The 22,478-nt window shown below is 37.9% G+C and overlaps 1 protein-coding gene and 1 long non-coding RNA gene across 2 annotated transcripts; both read left to right on the plus strand.

Annotated features, from left to right (window-relative positions):
* Positions 1-3,048: 3,048 nt before the first annotated feature.
* LOC126593442 (cation/calcium exchanger 1-like) lies at positions 3,049-5,060 on the plus strand. Its single transcript, XM_050259524.1, has one exon. The coding sequence runs from the start codon at positions 3,159-3,161 to the stop codon at positions 4,902-4,904; it is 1,746 nt and encodes a 581-aa protein (XP_050115481.1). The 5' UTR covers positions 3,049-3,158; the 3' UTR covers positions 4,905-5,060.
* A 6,868-nt stretch (positions 5,061-11,928) lies between these two features.
* LOC126593443 (uncharacterized) lies at positions 11,929-13,003 on the plus strand. The gene is made up of 2 exons (XR_007612942.1): positions 11,929-12,070; positions 12,188-13,003. It is a non-coding gene; the product is annotated as an uncharacterized LOC126593443 (long non-coding RNA).
* The last annotated feature ends 9,475 nt before the right edge of the window (positions 13,004-22,478 follow it).

Consider the following 22,478-nt stretch of genomic DNA (forward strand, 5'->3'; position numbering starts at 1 on the left):
GCGGCATAGAGAGAAAGAGAGTGAAGAATGGGCATTAGGAATTGTTTGTTAATTCCTCAGTCATTGTACCTTTATTTATAGTAATAAGGAAGAAAGAAACTTGTTCTCAAGCAATACAAAGTCAATTAGGAAAGATCTTCTGGATCCTAAAAGATTCCTAATCTATCTGTACTTAGGATTTACACAATTATAATATGTATTAGAACATATGTCACAACATAAAGGAAACTATTATTAGCACTCTAAAAATCTTATTGTCATTAACAATTATGTCTAAAAATCTTAAAGTGCCAATAACAATTCATAATATATCCAAAATTATATGACTTCTTAAAATATGTTTCGAAATTTATGAGATTGCTGTGATTCTTTAGTAAAATGATAACCCTTTTGGGAGAGATTTTTTGGGCATTTCAAAGCTTTTTCTTTGATCATTGACAAAAATTAAATAATTCAATATTAATGTGACAGGGATATGTTTGTTGGTTGCCTAGGATTTTGGTAACAAGAGTGACCAACATTGTTTTTGGGGGGAATATTTGACTCTTAAATTAATGCTAGATTAATTTTGCTTTTGGTTGGAAATTGGGAGCTGCATTTTATTAGTATTCATGGAGCATGTGGGTTTTTATTTTCCGTTTAACTTTTACTTGTTGAAAAATATTTGTTTACCACTCCCAACGAGGACCTGCAACTGGTTACTTATGAAGGATCTCATGGATCGTCCTCATTGCAGAAATCAAATTCAAACCGAAGAGAAACATGAGAAAACATAGGACTAAAGTCCACAACGCAAGAGAGAGACTGGCAAGCACATTAGAACTTTATCATATTTCATAAGAAAATAATTTTCACACACATTTTTAGTTTCTCAAAGATGCTTTTTTATAATTTATGACTATTGAATTGAATGAATGAAACAAAAACAACAATCAAGATAAATACAAGTGTATAAAAAGTTAAAAATGATGCGTGAAAATTGCAAGAGAAAATCATTATAAGCTGGCCTCATTTTTCGAAAAGAAGCTGGGCTAAATTTAAAAAAGGCAACTTGGACCAAAAAAATTGCATGGCACTTTTTTAAAACCCACAATTTGCCCTGTGATGGAGCGCAGTCCAGCCCAAGCATAGCTCCGCCCTCGGTAAAAACTATATAATACGACTTAATCAGATCACGATCCAATCAATATATTACATACCTTCTTTAATTCTGAAGAAAAGGAAGAAGTTATAACTACACGGGTAGTCTAGTAGTTAAAGATGAATTATATGTGCGTATTCTACACGGTAAATTTTGGGATCGATAAAAAGAAAAAAAAAGGTTATGAATAAAACTTTTTGAGAATGAGAGGATCAAAGTATTATATCGTCCAAGATTGCTTGCATTCCTAACAATTGGTTTGGACTATATGGAGTTGTTATGTTGTGAAGATAATTACTTTCAAAATGGCCGTGAGAAACCATACTTGAAGGAAAGCAATTAAGCGTTCAGTGAATTATATATGAACTTTTTTTTAGTGAAATAATCAATTTACGTATGTGGCTAGGGTTTAGGGACAACTTGAGAAAACCGTTATATATAAGTTGAGATTGTGTCTCACCGGTCTCGGTGTCGAATTATTCGTCCCATCTCTCTAAAACTTTGACAACCCATGAACTACTCAAGCACTACACTACTTAAACACAAGAAATGCACTGCATTACACTACTCAACCTATGTATTGCATCTAGTTATTTTCAAGCGCAAATATAATTTTTCTAGTGCATTCCTAACAATTCATTCAAAGTTCCATGGAACTTTAAAGGCCACCCAACTCTCCCAGATGCACCATAAAAAACAATAGCGTACGGGCTGCCAAAGTAGTTCTGGTTTCTTGTAAGTCTTAGTTATAATCTAGCTCTCTACTGCCATGCATACATTTCCAGTACTATCTAATCAAATAAGTTACAGGAAATACAAGTTCTCATTGTCTGTTTCCAGCCTGAGGTTGTCGACAAGCTTGTTGCATACCACGAAGGATGCCAAAAAGGTGTGTGCAAGTGCAACTCACAGTAAGTAAATTGCCTTTTAAAATATGAGGCCATTTATAATATGATAGTATGCGGAATTGTGGATATATATTTTGTTTTGCACCCCCTCTCCCTAATGCTTTTAGGAAATTTCGTTTTTTGACTTCTTTTGGGTACAAAACCATATGTCATAATTATTTTATATCCTCCTACGTACAGAAATGAAGGTGCCCAAAACTTTATCTAATTAAGTCCGGACTCATGAATTTTTAAAAGTGCATTGTTTGGCTCTTTACTAGAAGAAAGTAGAGGGAAGGAGCCAAGTGTCGTCCTTTCACTTTCTACTTTTGAACATAATTTACATGTTGATTGGCTTAATCCTAAACACCGAAAACATTTTCTTTTACCACAAACAAATTAAAATAGCTTGAGGTCATTACTTGAGTAATATGTAATTCAAAATTTCAAACACCTACTTCCTCTAATATGAAATATTTCATATATATATATATATATATATCCCTTTCTTTTGTTGAGATTGAATCCAAAGTCAGGAAAATGAGAGACTTTTCTTGTGCTTATAAGTAATTTAGTTAATATTTTTCATATTATCAAATTGGTTGTATGGTGAAAATCCGTTTTTTTTTTATGGTATTAGAGTATGCTGTTCATGTGGAAGCCCAATGCCACACGTGTTCCACGTCACCCGATTTGTGTTGTCCACGTGCTAAGCTTGAAAATTTGTCACATGTGAGGAGATAGTATTTTTCATATTGTCAATTGATTTTATGATAAACTCAATTCTTCATATTTTAACGACAAAAAAATAAAAGGAAAACTAATGAAAAGGGCTTGAAAACTTTGAGTTTTAATGATAAGGACAAAATAAAGGGTAAAGTGAATAGTATCAGGATTGACTTTTTAGTGTAAAAATGTGGTTTTTCGTTAAAGTGAACAGTACCGGGTGCTTTTCGTTAAAGTTCCCACAAATAAATGTCCATTTCTTTAGGTGATATATATAAGCTAATACTTCACGTTACCTCCACCAGAAAACAGATTCCCCAGAAGTTCCAAAGTTGGTGGACTCAAATTATATCTACATATCTTTAAGCACACTTTCTCTACAAGCTCTCTCTTGTTTGGTTTGAATGGCAAGCTCAACCTCCATTCCTCAACCCAAGAAACTCTCCCTATTCATCAACATTTCCTTTCTCTTTCTCTTATGTCTCTCTCTCATCACAACATATCTCCATCCTAATAACTTAGACTTACCAAACCACCCTAAATCCAATAGTATTAGTAGTGCAAATATTCTCAGTGAGGATATCAAATCAGTTAATGGCTGCAAAGATCTCCATCAACACGCAGATTATAAATCCAGGTGTTTGTATGTGAAAACCCACACAGGTTGCAACCCTAAAGGGTATATACATTATCTGAAAATATTTTACTGCAGTCTTGGCAAGTTTCCAATTCTGGGTCATGCTGCAGTTCTACTTTGGCTTATTGTTTTGTTCTATCTATTGGGCAACACAGCTGCTAATTATTTCTGTTCCTCCCTAGAGAGTTTGTCCAATATCTTGAAGCTCTCTCCTACCATCGCCGGCGTCACCCTCCTCTCCCTTGGGAACGGTGCCTCCGATGTTTTTTCCAGCATCGTTGCGTTCACAAAATCCGCAGACGGCGATGTTGGCCTCAACAGTGTATTAGGGGGTGCCTTCTTCGTGTCCAGCATTGTGGTGGGAGTTATTAGTATACTAATAAGCCCTCACCAGGTTTCAGTTGATGAGGCCAGCTTTGTCAGGGATGTCATCTTCTTCTTATTCTCTCTCTCATCCCTTCTGGCAATCATAGTCATTGGGAGGATCAACTTGTGGGGTGCCCTTTCTTTTCTTGCTATTTACTTTGTTTATGTTGGTACTGTTTCAGTATCTCAAATATACAAAAGGAACAAAAATCTTGCAGCTTCAAAGTATTTACCAGTGGTGCAAAGTTTTGATGATTTAGCGGATGGTACTGCAAGTATACCATTACTTGGTTATGTTGATGATGATAAACCCGTTTCCAACGCAAATTTGAAAACGGGACTTCATGATGATCAAGAACAAAATTATTGTTTTTTTTATTTGGGAAAATTGATTTATATCTTGGAGTTACCTCTCTACTTGCCTAGAAGATTGACTATACCTGTTGTGAGCGAAGAAAGATGGTCTAAGCCATATGCAGTTATTTCTGTAGCTTTGGCACCAATTTTACTGGCAGCCCTTTGTAACACACAGAGGGAAGATCTGAGTTCAAGAGGTAAGTTGGTAACTTACATGACAGCAGTGCTGATTGGGTTAATTTTGAGTAACCTTGCATACGTGACTACAAATAAGTGTAGCCCACCAAAGGAGTGCTTGTTCCCTTGGCTTGTTGGTGGGTTTTTGATGAGTGTAGCTTGGACGTATATTACTGCTGAAGAGTTGGTTGGCTTGTTAGAATCATATGGTAGTATTTTAGGGATAAGCCCTTCAATTCTAGGACTTACTGTCCTAGCTTGGGGTAACTCCCTCAATGATTTGATAGCTAATGCTACAATGGCAGTGAAGGGTGGGACAGATGGGGCCCAAATTGCAATTTCAGGATGCTATGCGGGGCCCATGTTTAACACATTGGTGGGAGTGGGAACGTCACTGGTTCTGTCATCATGGTTTGAGTATCCATCCCCATATGTCATCCCTACCGACCATTCCCTCTACGAAACAATAGGGTTTTTGATGGGTGGTTTACTTTGGGCACTTGTGATCTTGCCAAAGAAGGGTATGAAGCTGGATAGATATATGGGGAGTGGCCTTGTGGCAATTTACTTGTGTTTTCTGTTTGTGAGGTTAGCCAGGCTCTTGTTCTTTTGAATGCATCCAGCTGAAGCTCCTTTTTGCTGCAACAGAGTCATGTATGAGTGATTGTCATTTTTTGCTGCAACAGAGTCATGTATGAATGATTGTCATTTCCAAATATGATGTACATTAATTTTTCATAAATCCAATAGTCATCGTTGTGTGGAGCAAGACTAATCTTGTATATAGAGCATTTAACTTTTATGACATGTTTATTAAAGGATCTGTTAGATAATCATTTAGTTTCAAGAGTAATATATGCTACATTTATCAAATCTTTTATACCACATTTGTATCACTTCTACGAGAAATTTTTCAAGATGCCGGAAACATGGTTCGGTATACTAATGTTATAATACAATTGGGGTACACTAATGTTATAATACAACTGGTTCAAATTGTTTTTCTCAAGTTTCCAAACAATTATAGTATTACACTTGGAGTACTTTGTTGTGTTTCTGGCACACTACGAAATCTCTCCACTCTTTAATAAAAATATGGTCTACAAATATATGTGAATCTTATCTGTATTAGAGAGGTATGATATGAAAATAACTGTAGAGTAAGATTTTGAATTCTTGATTTCCAAAGTTTTTTTTTATTAAGAATAGAAGGATTATATACACAAGTGGAACAAATTAATATGCATGAAGAATATACAAAGTAAAAAGTGAAAACAATTTTTAGTAGGTTTTCTTTTCAGGCTTTTGTTTCCTACCTTCTCTTCATTTGTAACTGGACGGTGACTAAAGCAACTAGTCACGAATTAGTCAGATACATAGGTTACAGTAGGGGCCAAAACTCAGGAAAACAAGATGGTTACTAGTCATTGTGAGTGTGTATTTTTTTTGGTTGCGTCCACCCTTTCTCCGCTTTTCTACATTCCTCATCTCTCGGTATACATTTTTTTGTATCTCTACCTAAAAAAAAAAATTAAAAACGAAATGCTTATTAAACATGTCCTAAACTTATTGCATGGAATTGATATATTGAAGTTACTATGATTCTTGACTTTTCATGCCATGCAAATTTAAAATATGTAATCCTAAACTTGAAAAAACCAAGAATCATATTGATAAGTTAGGAGGGCAAGTGGGTGACGCAGTGTGACAAAGAGAAGAGTACACAACGTTATTCTTAAAGAACAAGAACACTGAATCCACTAGAGAAGAAAGCCTTAGAGTTTAATTGGTAAGACTATGAAAGAAAACAACATAAGGCCAAGATGACATATTCAAAATGTAACTTAATTAAGCAATGGGATTCCAAGTAAGAATATAACTTAAGAAATAACCAAATATTGAAATTGTCCTAAACTTCAAAAATGAGTTTGATGCGTACAGTCATTCTCCTTGAAATAAAGGGTCATATATAGACACAAGTATGACACTAGAGCTTAAATTCATAAAGCTTTGTTCTTTTAGTCCAATTTGCTCAATTTGATCTTCAAACCACTCCGTCATTTGATCTACATCATTATGGCCCATATAGCCATTTTTTTGCACCACATCCCCGAATTCCTCATTCTAAATAAGTAGGCATCTGTAAATGATTCCACATGTTTGAGGCTTTGTAGGGAATAAATAGTACACCCTAATAAGTAAAATTAGTATATAAATTAAAAAGTAATTACTGCTTCACCATTCTTTTAATTCTTAGTTTTGTTAATTATCTTTCTCTACTATTTTTTACCTATGTAACTATAAGCAGACTCCAAACAAAACTAAGAAGAACAAAACAAGGCATATACATGCATGCAAAATTTTTGCGAGTAAACTATCGATTTGCTCCCTAAACTTTCACATAGCTTTCGATTTCCCCCTGAACTTTTCGATTGGAAAATTAAGGACTCAAACTAATTTTTTTAGCCAATTTGCCCCCTACCGTTAGTTTTTCAAACATTCCATCGATATTTCTGTTAAGTGAGACCATGTGCACAATATGTGAGGGTAGTTAAGTCATTTCACTCTTAAAAATGATTAAAAAACTGAAAATAAATTTAAAAAAAAAACTTTCCCTCTATTTTTTCCCTCTAATTCCTATCCTCAATTTTATTTTTCACTCATTCCTATACATGAGAAATGACATACATTGTTATTGTCTTCAAAAGTAGTTAGTCTTTTTCTTGAAGCATGTACTACCATTTTTATTTTCTCTAACAAATTAATAATTTAACAAATGCTCATGGTGTTAAATGTGCAAGAATGCAGTTGAAATATCAATCATTTGATTCTAGGTTGAGTTGTGCACTTTCTTCTCTTTTATAGTAATTTATTATTTGAAAACATTGTACTTTGAGAAGGCAAGCAAAGCTTTGTGGAACTGTGTGGGTATGATATGCCTTTTTTTTTTTTTTTTATTTGGTTGGATACTATTGCTTGAAAATTGGAGGAATAGTTAGGATAAGTGCAATTAGCCGATCTTTGGAGTTTTGATACTGGTGATTGGAGTAGTTTTTTTCTTTGACTTGTTGTAGTTTTTACTAGATGGCGGACATGTTAACTGCTGGAAACTATTTTTATAACTCTTCTAACTCTTCTACTAATAAAGTCTTAATGTCTCTAAAATGAAGCACAACACGTAACATGCTTATATTAATGCACTGCTTTGGAGACAATAACACCATGAGCATTTGTCAAATTATTAATTTGTTAAAGAAAATAAAAATGGTTGTACATGTTTCAAGAAAAAGACTAACTTAGATACTTTTGAAGACAATAACACCATATGTCATTTCTCATGCATATGAATGAGTGAAAAATAAAATTGAGGATAGGAATTAGAGGGAAAAAATAGAGGGAAAGTTTTTTTTTTCTTAAATTTTTTTTTCTTAAATTTTTTAAGAGTGAAATGACTTAACTACCCTCACATGTTGTGCCCATGGTCTCACTTAACAGAAATATGGATGGAATGTTTGAAAAACTAACGGTAGGGGGCAAATTGGCTAAAAAAATTAGTTCGAGTCCTTAATTTTCCAATCGAAAAGTTCAGGGAGAAAATCGAAAACTAGGTGAAAATTTAGGGAGCAAATCGACAATTTACTCAAATTTTTGCACACGCGACCACTTCCATAAGGTACTCCAGAATTACAAATTTTGTGGTCCCTGCACAAACTATTCACACGGTGAGTTCTTCCAAAACTGAGACCCAAGAGATAAGAAAGGTTGGGTTGTGTAACTAGGTTTGCCTCTCTTGGGAGGGTTAGGGTTAGGCCGTGAGTTTCGCAAATAATTGTATTTGTATTTGGCGTGTGGATTTGGCTAAGGTTGTTGCATGCCAACTCTCGTACGTTGTAGAATCGACATGCATGCGTATATTTGGAGTGTTTGCGTGATCAACTTAATCCAATCACTCTAAAACAGAGGCCATAGCCTAAACAGAATTACATTCCTTCAAAAGTAAATCAGAATTAAAATCTGGCGGGTCTTCAAACCATAGCCAAGATTTTTCACCATGGACAACAAAGCATGCAAGGAGATGAGCTACATTGTTAGCTTGGCGGCGAACATGACGAAATATATTTCTAATGATCGTGGATTGCAAAGCCTTCGTGTCTTCTACAATATGACCAGCGTGAGACAAATTAGTAGAAGGATCATTTCATTCCTAAGGAAAATAATTGTTATTTCCTTCCTAACAAAATTATATAAAATTTAGGTTAGCTGATATTCAATTATATATATTTTTAAATTTTCTTTAACTTCTAAATCTTTTTTTTATAGGTTGAATTATATAATATTCTTGTTATTTTGGAATTTGGATGATTGAGTCCATTTCAAAGTTGCGGAGACAATCCAACAATTCACTAGTAATCAACATTGATAGTATTGTTGCTAACTTAATCACTAATAGTGTAATTCAATAGGTATGAGGTTTTATACACAAGACTTTGATTCAATTAGTTTGAAACTTCATGAGGTTTTTGATGCAAGACATGCTTCAACAATCAAGTGACTAACCACGATACTCTCGAGAAAGTAGTCTGATGGTTCGTAACTTTTAACCGCATGGACATAAATGAGAAGGGATCAAAGTAAGGAGTCGAAGTAAGAAGAACATCATCAGAAAATGAGATCAAACTGTTCACTCTAAAAATTACTTAGCCTACGTGGCGCGAAGGCCAAATAACTAATGAGCTAACTACGTCCTTATGATGAATGTGGGCTTGCCAACTCGTCACCAAGCTCGGTCGGCGAGTAGAATGAATGTGGTGGTGTTGTCGAACGCTGCTGACTTCTGTATCTGAGCGATCACGGTCGGCAAGTAGAATGAATGAGGTTCAGCTTTCAATATGTTGAACATTGAGTAACTGGGTAACACCTCATTGAGTAACTAGGTAACACCTCACTCGCCGAGAAGCTAATGAGATGACATCTTTCAATGAGAAGACGAGGACTTCTCATTGACAGAAACTTGGATAGGTAGTCGGCCAAACTCCAAATTGAAGGTTCTCCTCGGTCTCTTGATTCTACGGCTCCAATGCTATTAATTCATACTGAAAATATCATCAGTTGTCAACATAGTGATGTGTGTTGACGAAGTTAGGGAAGGTAGTGTTTTCTTAAAAGTTTGAGAAGATTTCTGTAGAGTGAGAATTTATACATGACATTTTTGTGTGTTGAGCTAAGAGTTCTTTTCACGTTGCAGAGGCTTTTAGGGCCAGAGTAACTCAGCCACAAAGTGAAAATTCCAAATTGCACTATAACTCTCTTGACAAATATTCACGTACAGCCTTGTGGTTAAACATGATGAGAACTAACTTTTCCATGTTGATCAGAACGTAGACATTTGACCAAAATGTCTTTCATCCAAATAATTTCACTTCCATCCAAATCATTTCATCACTTCCATCCAAATCATTTTAAATACAGCACGAGCACCCTGTTGTTTGGTAGTTTTGCATTATCCCACAAAACCATTCTGATCATCACCGTCCCATTTACTTTCATCTTTATCCCATTTGCTACGTGCTGATCGCCACGCTGCACAAAGGCTAATCGCTATTCCTTCTCTGCTTGCTGACTAATACAACTCTTATCCTACACCTGAATGCACGGCATGATCTTCATGTTATAAATTAATCACAACTCAATTCGGATTATTTCACAACCATATAATATAAAGTGATTGAAATCAATTTCATATTTTACATTTCAACGTCTTAAAACTTTGCTCATTCAACAGCCTTGATTGCTCGGACTGATGACATAATATCATGTCTAAACACAAACAATTGGGCTTTACAATAATTGATGGTAAGAGAGGGTGAACTTCTCGTCACCTTACTGATTATTGTCTTATAGCTATTTGCTATATCGATCAATGTTAAATCTTGTCAAGGTCTGCAAGAAAGAGGATATGTTCGTTTTCTCAGAAGATGATATACGTACCCATGTATTGGACTATACTGCGAAGAAATTGGACAAAATTTGAAAGCTTTTGAGACCATTCAGATTTCTGCACGGCTTTAAGAATGCAGTGCGCCAAAAATGGTAAACACGTTTTGACTTGACTGCAACGGGTGTCATGAAATGTATCCTCTCTCCTAATGACTAACGATGATGTAAGACCTTATAATATTCAAGAGAGTGAGTGACTCTTTTTGCCTGGTTTCACTTCTATAGAGTGATCATTACTTATCTTAATTGTGATACGCTTAGATACACAAAATTAATATTCTTTAATACACGTGATTTTTGCATGCAATGACAGAGCTCATCTCTTAAATGCATGTTAGCAAATATGTCATTTTTGTCACTATCTTCTTGTAATGGTTCTCTCCCCTTCGTAATAGAGTAGGTGCCTCGCACACGACCGTTGTTGAAGAGCTAATTAATTTGGCCTATTTTTTTTTCTATTTAAAAAAAATTCGTGTTTATAATAATATTTTTAATTATCATCTCAATTACTTGTACGAAATTTACTAAGCAGACAATTGCTTACATGTGCATGTATACAATTTGTGACAGGATAAATGCTAAAGAGACTCTCTTAAAGTGTGATCCTATGAACTCTCCATCATCTCACAATTTAACGTTAATTCTCATAACAAACATTATAAAACATTATGCAAAAACATTCACTTTTAAGATAATTTCATTAACATTTCTTTTGTAACTGTTGATGGTTAGAAGTCACTCCACACAAATCAATGGGGCGAAATCGCCCATGCGAATTCCATATATAGCACCAGCACATCTCTTGCTCATATTTCTATGTCAAATTATTGGCGTACCCTAATTAGAGCCAGGAAGAAATGGATTTTTGTGCAACTTGCACCTTTTGGTTTGGTTGTATTCACGTCTATGACTTCTAGCCATTAATTACATTTATCCAGTAACTAATTATGAGGTGTCACCTTCTTACTTTGTCTATATAGCATCGACTTTTCTCTTTTCCATTTCATTTTGTTAATTGAGTCAAATATATATATATATATATATATATATATATATATATATATATATATATATATATATATATATATATATCATGTATTGGTTTTAAAATAAGAGTTTCGTTCTTCTAACTTCATGGTTCAGTTATTTACTGTTCGATTTTAATTTAACAATAAAAATAAAACGTACAACAAAAACTAAATCTCTTGCATTAAAGATCAAATAATAGGTTACCATATTTTTGAACCATAAATAATCTAGGAAAAAATAACTGCAAATAGCTGCACCAAAAGTTCAGTAAGCCTATTGCCTCCACACACAAAAATCATGGCATGAACCCAGCCAGAATACCAATCATGCATTATTTGATTTGGCTTGTAGCCCAGGGTGGAGTAATTTACCTAGGCTGCAAATTCATAGGACCACTTGACAAAATTTCAAGTTCATATGGGGGCCAGACTTTGATCGATCAATCGTCCTCCTGCCTAAGGTCGCACTCAATAATTATTAGTTTGTGAACAATATGCAGCATGATGTGAATATTTACGAACATATGGAGGTAGACACACACTATAATGCAACTAGGTTAAAATATCGCGTACAAGTGCATGTATACAATTTTTGACTGTTGATGGTGAGAGTCAATCCACACAAATCAATGGGAGGAAATCGCCCATGCGAATTCCTTAGCACATATCTTACTCATATTTCTATGTCAAAGTTTTGGCGTACCCTAACTAGCTAGGAAGCAATGGTTTTTTGTGCAACATATACAAACCTTTGGTTTGTATTTATGTCATGACTTCTAGCCATTAGTTACATTTGTCCAATACTTAATTATGAGCTGTCACCTTTTACGTTTTTAATTATTTTTATTTTTTATTTTTTTGTCAAAAGTAGGTTTTATTCCCCGCACAACAAATTTACACAAACAGGGCAAAATTACAAGTGAAGTACAAAGCATAGCAATGGACCACCAAAGCAGCACAGAAAGGATCCCAACCCAACACAAGGATTGGAGCTCAAAACAGCAAAACACAAAGCAAAAACCTAGCAGCCTACTGCCCCGGCTGCCGGAGCACCACCCATTCAGCACAACCCAGCACTCCTTGAAGACGCAAGAGATCAAGCCACACCAATCCCTGAAGTCGAAAAAGAAGAAAGCTCCATCCTCCTCCAACAACCACCACAAAGATCTAAACCACAAAGCAAAGGAAGTCAGTGGGAAAATACATCCCACAAGATATAGTGCCAAGATCGGCAAACACAAGGAAAGTGGTGGTGTGGAAACTCGAGCCAAACTCTACACACCTTTCCATAAAGTCGCAGCAAATCGCGACGGAAAGAGGTGGAGGGATGAATTCGCCAATAAGGACTTCCGATATAGGGCTAAGGATGGTTAAATCAAAGGCAAGAGGATTAGGGGGACTAAGAAAATTGGGTTAGGGAAAAGCAGGCTGACAATGATGGAAAGAAAGGAAAGCGAAAAGGAAAAAGGACTGCCACCGAACGACTAAACTAGGCTGTCACAAAAAGGAGAAAGGCTCTCACAAAATGATAGAAAAGGAAATTAGAGTGTCTATCAGTTTGCAACTTTCTTTGTCCATATTTTATCGATCGAGTTTTCTCTTTTTCTTTTCATTTTGTTGATTGAGTCAAATATAAATATATCATGTATTGATTTTAAGAAGTTTTAACGAAACACTCCTAATACTATTTACTCTTAACGTTAAGGAAATTTTTACTCTAAAAAGTCAATCATTGTACTATTTACTTACTACATATTTTTATCATTTTGGTTAAAACTCAAAATTTTCAAGCTATTTTCATTAGTTTTCCTTTGATTTTAAGATGAGATCCTTGTTCTTTTAGACTTCATAGTGCAAAAAAATTGTAGTCATCCATCGTAGATTTTAATTCCACGTGAAAGATAGTACAATAACAAATGTTAAATATTTCCCATTGTTGCATTAAATCGAACAATAGATAACCACTGTCATTTCTGATAAAAAAAAAAGAAAAAAAAATTACCACTATGGTAGAAAGAATCCGCCGTCTTCAGTCTTGACAAATTTATACCTATAAAACAATAAACACATTTGGTTAAGGCCAAAGCCACACGCACGCATGAGGTTGGGGTGGGTGGGAAGGGGTTTGGCCAATAGATCTTCGATGCCTAAGTCAGTAGCTCTGAAAAAGAGTGAGTGTTAAGGATTATATGCGTAGTAAAAACTTACCAGAATTTGGTGGAGATGAGGTATTGTTGACCTTAAAACTACCAAGTCTACGTGGTGCACATGTCGAGTAATTAATAAGCTAACTACGTCATTCGGTTGTGTGTGGGGCATGCCAACTCGTCGGCCGTGTTCGGTCGGGGAGTAAAATATATTAATGTAGTGTTGGGCACGCTATTGACTTCTTAATATTGCGGCTGCGGCCGAGGAAGGAACATGTCTCGGCTTTCGGGTTCTAGAGCCTGAAGACAAGGCTGCTAGTTATGCAAAGTTCAATATCAAATTCGGCTTTCAATGTGCTGAATGTAGTAACCTGTAACACCCCACTTCGCCGAGAAGGCTGATGAGATGACCTCTACCAATAAGGACTCAAAAATCCTTGTCGACCGAAACTTGGATAAATAACCAGCTGGTCTCGAAGCAATGTTGTTTATCTAAACTGAAGGTGCTCCTTGATCGGCTGATTCTACGAATCTAGTGTTGTTTATCCAAAACTGAAGATGTCGCCGGTTGCCTTCACAGTGTTGTTTATCTAAACTGAAGATGTGTTGACGGGAAGAAAATGGAGAAGGATAAAATTCTCAGGGTTGTTGATAAGCTTTGCGCAGGGCAATTTGTCTATTGATTTGGAGATAGCTTTGAACGTACACTCCCTCCTCTATTTATAGTAGCGAAACCCTTCATAGTCGGGCTAAAATCATACTCGGATTAGAACTTCTCAACTTAATATGATTAGGTTTCGGCTAATCCTAACTCCAAAAGGACTTTGAACCGAGCTAATTAACAAACCAGATTCATCTCTTAAGTCTCAGCATCATTAGCCTATTAAGCCTTCCCATTTCACTAGGTTTAGATTACTCCATCCTTATCTAAACCAATCTGTCATGCAATAGAATTCGGCGGATCCTGACTGGACGGCCTGTGATGACTGGACAATCCATGATAATTCTAGAAAAAGATTTCTAGGCCGAGAACAACTCTAACCTCAGTGGCCATCAAATGTAGATAGCCTTCATCAGCCGCGTGAATTAAAAAGCTGCCTTAAACACTAGGCTCGGCTATTAAGCTCTCTGGGTTCGAGCAATGAACCAGCGGATATAGCTGAATTCTCTTCTCGACAGGTTTATCATGACTTCCTTATTTGCCATTCTTTTGGATTCTTCTTTCCTAACAACTCTTTTTTGTGCATCATTCATGGGATGTCGAGCTTGATGCCCTTCTTTCCAGCACTTCCGGAGTGGTTGAGCCTTCTGGCATTACGGCTGAGTCTTCTGCAACTGCAGCCGAGTCTGATGCCTCATCAAGTTGCAAAAGCTTCTATCCTTTTTGGCCTTGCAAGTTCTTTAACGCAAAGGCTTCGACTTCATAAGAGAATGCCTGAACGACCTTGTATCCAGTGGCTTGCTGAGCACCGAAAGTGTTGTTCACTTATCAAATGTCCTAGAGCGAACTCGACAATACTTCATTACTTATGAAAGGGTTCTCCAGGCAAAGGACGACCTTAAAGCTGTAATGGTCGCTCATGAAGCTATTTAGCCAGAGCTTGAGGCAATAAAAGCAAAGAAGAAACGACTGACCAACCTCGATTGTCAAATCACTAAACTTCAATGTCAAAGGTCGGTCATTGCTTTAAAGCTTGAGAAGGATTTCGAGTCAAATAAGTCTCGACTGACGAACTACGCAGCTGGCGCAAATCGGATATAGCAACTATAACTTGATAATAGAACAAGGTAGGCTGAAGTCACGATGGGCGAAGTAAGGTGGTTGGAACTGAAAGCCGCTCTTGAAGCCTTCATTCCTTCGACCCCTTAGGACTTTGTCTTTAGTAGTAGGCTATTGGATTTTTTGGTAATTTTGCTTGTATGTCCTTTTGCAAAATTAATGAAATGGATCTTTCATTCTTGCATTTCCCAAATGACTGGATAATATTTCATTAAGAATTTCCCATTGATTGGTAATTTATGAATTGAACAAGTTCGATCCTTGAAGTGGTATGTCGCTTGTCGAGAACCTTGTGGATAATGAATGGTTTTTCCCAATTCGACGACCATTTTCCTAATCTAGGATCTTTAATTCCTATTGGAAACACGGTTTCCCAAACTAACTCTCCTTCGTCGAATGTCTTTTGTTTGACTCGTCGATTATAAGCTCGTTCGGCAATCTTTTTTTGTGTTGCTAATAAATTATAGGCATCAAGCCAAACTTCCTCCAAGTCTTCTAACTCTTGTCTCATGGCCTGACTGTACTCAGCACTGAACAAATTACTTTGTTTGATAACTCGCAACAAATTTATGCTTAGCTCAACCGGTAACATGGCATCATGTCCATAGGTTAACGCATATGGGGTCGTCCCTGTCCATGATCGTAGTGAAATTTGATATGCCCATAATGCTTCATTTAACTTCAAATGCCACATACCAGACTTTTCTTTTATCATTTTTTCAAGAATACCGAACAAAACTTTATTAATTTCTTTGGCATGTCCATTCGCCTGTGGGTAATACGACATAGACTGATCGAGCTGAATTTTCAAACTCGTCGTGTATTCCTTGAACCTGTCAATATAAAGATCGTACCGTTGTCCGTTATGATTGTTTTTGGTACGCCGAATCTAGTCACGGTGTTTTCTTCCACAAAATTACAAACTTCTTTAGACGTTAACTTGGCATATGATATTGCTTCTACCTACTTGGTGAAGTAGTCCGTCACAATGAGTATCCATGCATCATTTGCTAACCCTGAAGACGACGTAATTTTGCTAATCATGTCCATAGCCCATCATTTGAACGACCATGGTTTGGTGACCGAGTGAAGTAATTCGACTGTGACTCTCTGTATAGGCCCATGAATTTGACATTGTACACACCCTCATGCGTACTCAATGCAATCTTTCAACATACTCGGCCAGAAATAGTTGTGTCATCGAAGCAACCAACGTGTGTTGCGTCCGGATTGATGAGCTATGCATATTCCTTCGTGTACCTCTGTAATCGTTTGGGCGGCCTCTTGCGGACCGATGCATAATAACAATAAACCGTCCTTACCCTTTCGGTACAACTCATTCTGGTACATTACTTAATTTGTGGCATATACCTTTATCTTGTGGTTATGTTTGCTACTAGGATTATTGAGATATTGCATGATTGACCTTCTCCAATCGTCTGGCAATATTTCGACTGTGCAAACATCTACAGGATCTTCTCGTTCCAACAACGAAGGTAAGGACATGACTCGTGTACTGATCATGTAGTCGTGTTGGAAAACTTGTTGATTAACCAGGGCCGGGTGTGGTCATCGTATTACTGGTATTATCCGGCCTAGCTTGCCTCCCAAGAGTTGTGCTCCGGAGGCTATTTGAGCCAGTTTGTCTGCGTCAGTGTTTCAAACTTGTAAAATGTGCTTGAATGTGATGCTTTCAAATGAGTTGGCTAAATAACTAGCGACCATGTGATAGGGCGCCAGAGTACAACTCATGCAACAAAAAGTTCCATTGAGTTAGTTAATTACAAGTTCTGAATCGCAAAGGATGAGTACGCAGGCTGCCTTCAAGTCGTGAAGGACGTTAAGGCCGATGATAAAGGCTTCATATTCGGCTTGATTATTCGTACAATCAAAATCCAGCTTGAGAGAAAAATACTAGCGGTGGTGATCTGGGGATTGGATGATGATTCCAACGCCAGGGTACTAGAGCCATCAAAATACATCTTCCAATAATTATCATGTGTTTCCACCATGCCAATTTTAGCGTCGTTACGCCCAAAATCGTATAGGGAGGGATGTTGAGGTAAGAAATCAATTAGTGGTTATCCTTTTGGTGGCTTTCTAGGGCACATATTGTAAATTGAATTCGGATAGTGCCATTGTCCTTTTCCCAATTCGGCCTTTTACTATCAACCGAGTGAGCATGTAGTGAATAACATTTGTTTGGGTGATGACCTGAGTAACTGATGGGAGCATGTAATGCCTGAATTTTGACATGGTGAAAAACAAGGCCGGATAGAGCTTCTCGACGGCTAAATAATTTACCTCAGGTGAGTTGAGATTCCCGGCTAAGATAAAAAATAGCCTGCTCTCACCCGGTGTCGTTGTTTTGTTCAAGAAGACAACCGATGGATTCCTCGGTTGCCGAGATATACAACTTGAGAGGTTTGCCGTGTTGAGGAGGCATAAGGATGGGTGGGGTCATGAGGGAGACCTTGATTTGTGTGAAAGCATCTTAATGCTCTTCATGCCATTCGAATTTGTCAGAATCCTTGAGTTTCAAAAGCGTGGATAAAACCTTCTTTTTCCATCAAATTGGCAATGAAGTGGTGGAGAAAATTAATCTTGTCGAGTAAAGACTCTTCTTGGTCATCGGGGGTGGAGTGTCGATTGCTCGAGCGGTGCTTTGATTTGACCACCACATCGTTGATATACACCTCTATGACCATACCAATCAGGTAATGAAAGATGGTATTCATAGCACGTTGTATGTGGCACTGGCGTTTTTAAGCCCGATTGGCATAACTACCCATTCGTAGGTCTCGAGTGCCCTTGGGCAACGAAAAGCAGTTTTGTGGACATCGACCTTGGTAATGAAGATTTGGTTGTAGACAGCATGGCCATCCATGAAAGATAACATCTCATGGTTTGCTGCAACGTCAATTAGTAAGTCTGAAATCGGCATTGGCTATTCATCTTTAGGGGTTTCCAAATTCCAATTACGAAAATCGATGCAAACTGCTTTTCTTTAAAACAGGGACTATATTCGCCAACCATTCAATGTATCGGGTTGTCTAAATAAACCCAGCTTTTAAAAGTCGAACGAGTTTGTCTTTTATGCCGAGTTGTACTTCGATCGAGAATCGTCTGGGGGGTTGGCATAAAGGATTACAGCTAGTTTTTATGCGTAATTCGTGCTTGATGAGTGTTCGATCTAGACCAGGCATGTCATGGTAACTCCAAGCAAAACAATCTTTAAATTTTTTGAGTAATTAATAGAGTTCTGTTTTCATTGGTTGAGGTAACAAAACACTAATAAATAAAGGTCGAGGGTCATCGGTCGTTCCAACATTTATTTCCTCTAATGGATCATTGACCTGGGGTCGACTGTCTTCGAGCTCGGTCGAGGCAGCTTGGACTTTGCCAAGTAACAGGACTTGACCGTTATCTTCTTCGACGAGGAACTCGACTAAGTTCATGCCGGAATTCAGTTGATTGGAAATGGCATACCAGTGGGCCAGCAGTCGTTCCATGGTGGATGAAATTGCAGCATGACATCAATTTTGTTTGGTATCAGACATCAAGATTGGAAATTAGGTCAGCCAATCTAAGTCTCGCCGAATCCTGGTGAACAGCCTTAACGTTAACCTTGATGACTTTCTGAACTAAGATCCGAGTCGACCATCATTTCTCGTTGAAACTTTATAGGGTAATGTAGTCGACGTGATCATTGTAATAACGAGCCTGAATCATATTAGCTTCGAATGGTTGATTATCGACCGAATGAATTACGACCGATTTACTGTCTTAGAAGATGAGGACTTGGTATAACGTCGACGGGATACAACTCGTTTGGTGGATCCAATCATGACCAAGCAAGGCATTATACTCGGTCTTTGAATCAACTATGAAAAACACGGTCATGTGATTGTGACCTGCGATATTTATCTCTAAATGAAGCACTTCCGTGGTCAGGGACTTGTCACTAACAAAGCTGCTTATGTTTACCCTTGATGGGATGAGTTAGTCGTTAGAGCGTCGTAATGCCTTCATGATGGAAACATGCATGATGTTGACTGTTGCCCTACAGTTGGTGAAAATTTTGAAGACTGGGTATTCTTCAATATGAGTTGTAACATACAACGACTTTAAATGTCGAATATTTACGGAAGAATAGTGGGAGAATAGTTCGGTAAGAGCTGTCTTAAGTTTATATTCTTTGTTTGCTTGCTTGGCCTTCTCGATGGCAACAAAGTCGACTTAGGTCACTTCCTCGGTAACCACGTCGTCATCTAGGAAATTTGGTTGGGATGTGGTTGGTTGGAACTTAGCAGGTAAAACGCGGACCATGTTGATTTCCATATTTTTGACAATCGAATAGCCCATCGGGTCGTGATCTTCGTCTTTTGGATTTTCAAGCGAGGTATCTTGCTCTTGAGTATTATTTGCTTGATCATATTCTGCTTCAGCAAGCAATTGTTCCTGTGGTACCTCCACTTGACCTGTTTCGTTTTGATTGTCAACCTCGAGCCTGCTCGGCATTAAGACTTGGTTATGTTTTTGTGAAGCCTTACGGGTCTACTTCTGATAGGCGATACGGGTGTCCTTTGTGTCCAAGTAAACATCTAGACGTGTTACGCGCTCTTTTTCGTCGGCCGTAAGGCCGAAGCAAGACACAGCTGAAAAAACTTCAAAATGGTATTGCAGATATTGGAGGTCCTCGAGAGAGAAATGAAGCTCAACGGTATCTATATCAGTATATGGTTCAACCTCGAAGCTAAGAACTCGAGCCTTACGTATATGTTGAAACCTGGCCTTCATCCCTAGATCTGTTGTCTTCTGGATGATCTGTTCAGCATCAGGGCAAGTTAGTGCTAGGTCAAGAGCTTATTGGCATGTTTTTGGTAGGCCGTATAGGTCATTAGCAGAATGCGTCTTGTGAAACTCCTGCATGTATTCCAAAGCTTTACCGAGAAACGGTAGGTGAAGATTTAGTCGGACTTTAATTAATAGTTGTTGTGAGGGTAATGGAGGAAATTTTCTTTCTGGTTCATTCCTGATGCGTTTCTCAGATTCTTCAATTATGGTTTCACAGTCATGATTGATCACCTTCTTTCCTTGAAGTAACTCAGCCATGATTGACGGAGGTTGTCGGTCATCTTCGTTACCTTTTGTTTTTTTCAGCTGCCATTTGGTAGCCGAAGTAGCCCGGGCTGCTTGTAAGCGAGCCATACTGTCTATTCGCTAACACCAGTGTTTTTATGATTTAGACAGTGCGGTATATACTACAGTAGGAGAGTTATAGCTATACCAACGTTGGTCGATGACTTAGGTGGCTTGAAGGTTTTTTGGTTCGCAGATGAACTCGAACTGCTAGAGTTACGCGCATAAAAATTCTTATTATAAAACGATGCATTGAAATCAAGGCGTTGTCTGGCTGAAGGTTGCCCGTCATTCCATGTCGAGCTTATCGAAAACTTTCTGGCGTTGGACTGCGTCGAGCACCTTTTGAGGTGTTATTGCGGCCGTGGGTGGCTATTGTGGTATTGTAGTCCGAAGTGGCTTTTCATTTGGCTCGGTTAAGATACTTTTTTCTTTGCACCGACTACACAAAACCATCAATCCGTCCGTTTCCTCTGTGCTGGAGTTCGACATGGACTCGATGATAGCCAGTCCTAAAAAGTCTTTGGGCGACTTATTCGAAAACAAATCAATCTTCAGTCGTGGCCGAAAGTTGTGTTTTTGGATGAATTGCATTGGAATGAACTCGGCCTTCCCTTTTCCTTTATTTTTGGGTAGATAAGCATCTACCATGCTTACCGTCGCCGAATGGAAAAGAGCGGCGTCAACTACCATTTGCTTTTTCAGGGAATTTGAGCTTGCCATTATCGATCCAATTTTGAATGGCATTACGAAATATAACACAGTTGTTTGTCGTATGTCTGTTCGAGTTGTGATATTTGTAGTAAGTTTTTCCTTTTAAGTCTTCGGCTTTGGGAATATTATGCCATGGCCGAAGCATGATAATTTTCGAGAGCAGTAATTGGTCGAAGATGGCATCGGCCTTAGTGATGTCGAAAATGTGGACCTTTAATGCTTTAATGGAAGTTTCCACAGGGGTCGAGCGGGTTTTGACATCTTTGGAGTTAGCGTGAGCCAACGCTTTGCATAAATATGGTTTGTTAATCACTATCTCAGCCACATCTATGCTGGCGTATTGGGACCCTTCCCTGTTGACCGATGCATAACTGACCGTAGGTTCTTGTAGATCGTTCCTCGGGATGGAGATTTTGAGATCTTATCTTCTCAAAGCAAATAATCATATTGCTCGACATGTTGAGCCAGTTCGTACATATCTCGAAAGTTTGCCCCCAAGAATTTCTTTTTGTACTCTACATCCAGGCTATTTAGAGCGAGTCTAACGAAGTCGACTTCAGGGAGAGGTACTTGGCACTAGTTTCTAGCCGACTTAAACCTCGTAAGGTATTCCATTGGTGACTCGTCAGAAGCTTAACCCATCCTGGCTAGAGAAGATACTGATACGTCCATCCCTGATCGATAAAATTGTTCATCCAACTTCTCGACTAGTTCGTCCCAACTGTGGATATAGTTGGATGGGAGGTTGATATACCATGTGAATGTTGAGCCCGTTAACGAAAAGTTGAACAATCGCAGCTTATGGAAATCACTGTTAACGTCCCCACATTAAGTAGTAAATCGAGCCACGTGTTCTAATGATGATAAGGACGACTCTCCAGCGAAAAGGCTGAAGTCTGGGATCTTGAACCCCTTGAGGTACTCAAACCTTTCCACATAAACAGGATATGGATGAATGAATTTCAGAAACTTCGGCCCCTTTTTCAAAGTCGAATCAATCATTCTCAAGACTTCGACCATATCAACAGATGTCGTTTATGCCTTCTGATCGAAGCCATCCAAAATGCTGGTTGACCCATCATTTTTTTCCAAGTCAATCATTTTGAGCCAAGTGGATCCTGTCTCGGCTTGTATCATTGGTAATGGGTTATTCTTGAAAAAAAACTACCTGATTCGATCGGCGAATCCACTATCATGGACTCTAATAACTAAGATATCACGCATTTCTTCACGTATGTTTTTTATTTCTCGGCTGAACATCTGCTTAAATTACCGAGATTGCTCTTTAAGTCGCCGTCGAAGAAACAATCTGGTTGGTGGGTCCGAAGCATCACCACCGTCCTCATCACAATCATCCACTATTCCTTCAACAAAAATTC

This window comes from Malus sylvestris, chromosome 12 (genome assembly GCF_916048215.2).
Source record: "Malus sylvestris chromosome 12, drMalSylv7.2, whole genome shotgun sequence".
Classification (NCBI taxonomy): Eukaryota; Viridiplantae; Streptophyta; class Magnoliopsida; order Rosales; family Rosaceae; genus Malus; species Malus sylvestris.

Bases quoted from the DNA above. Each gene is read 5' to 3' on its own strand.
- LOC126593442 (XM_050259524.1), top strand. From the start codon at position 3,159: ATGGCAAGCTCAACCTCCATTCCTCAACCCAAGAAACTCTCCCTATTC.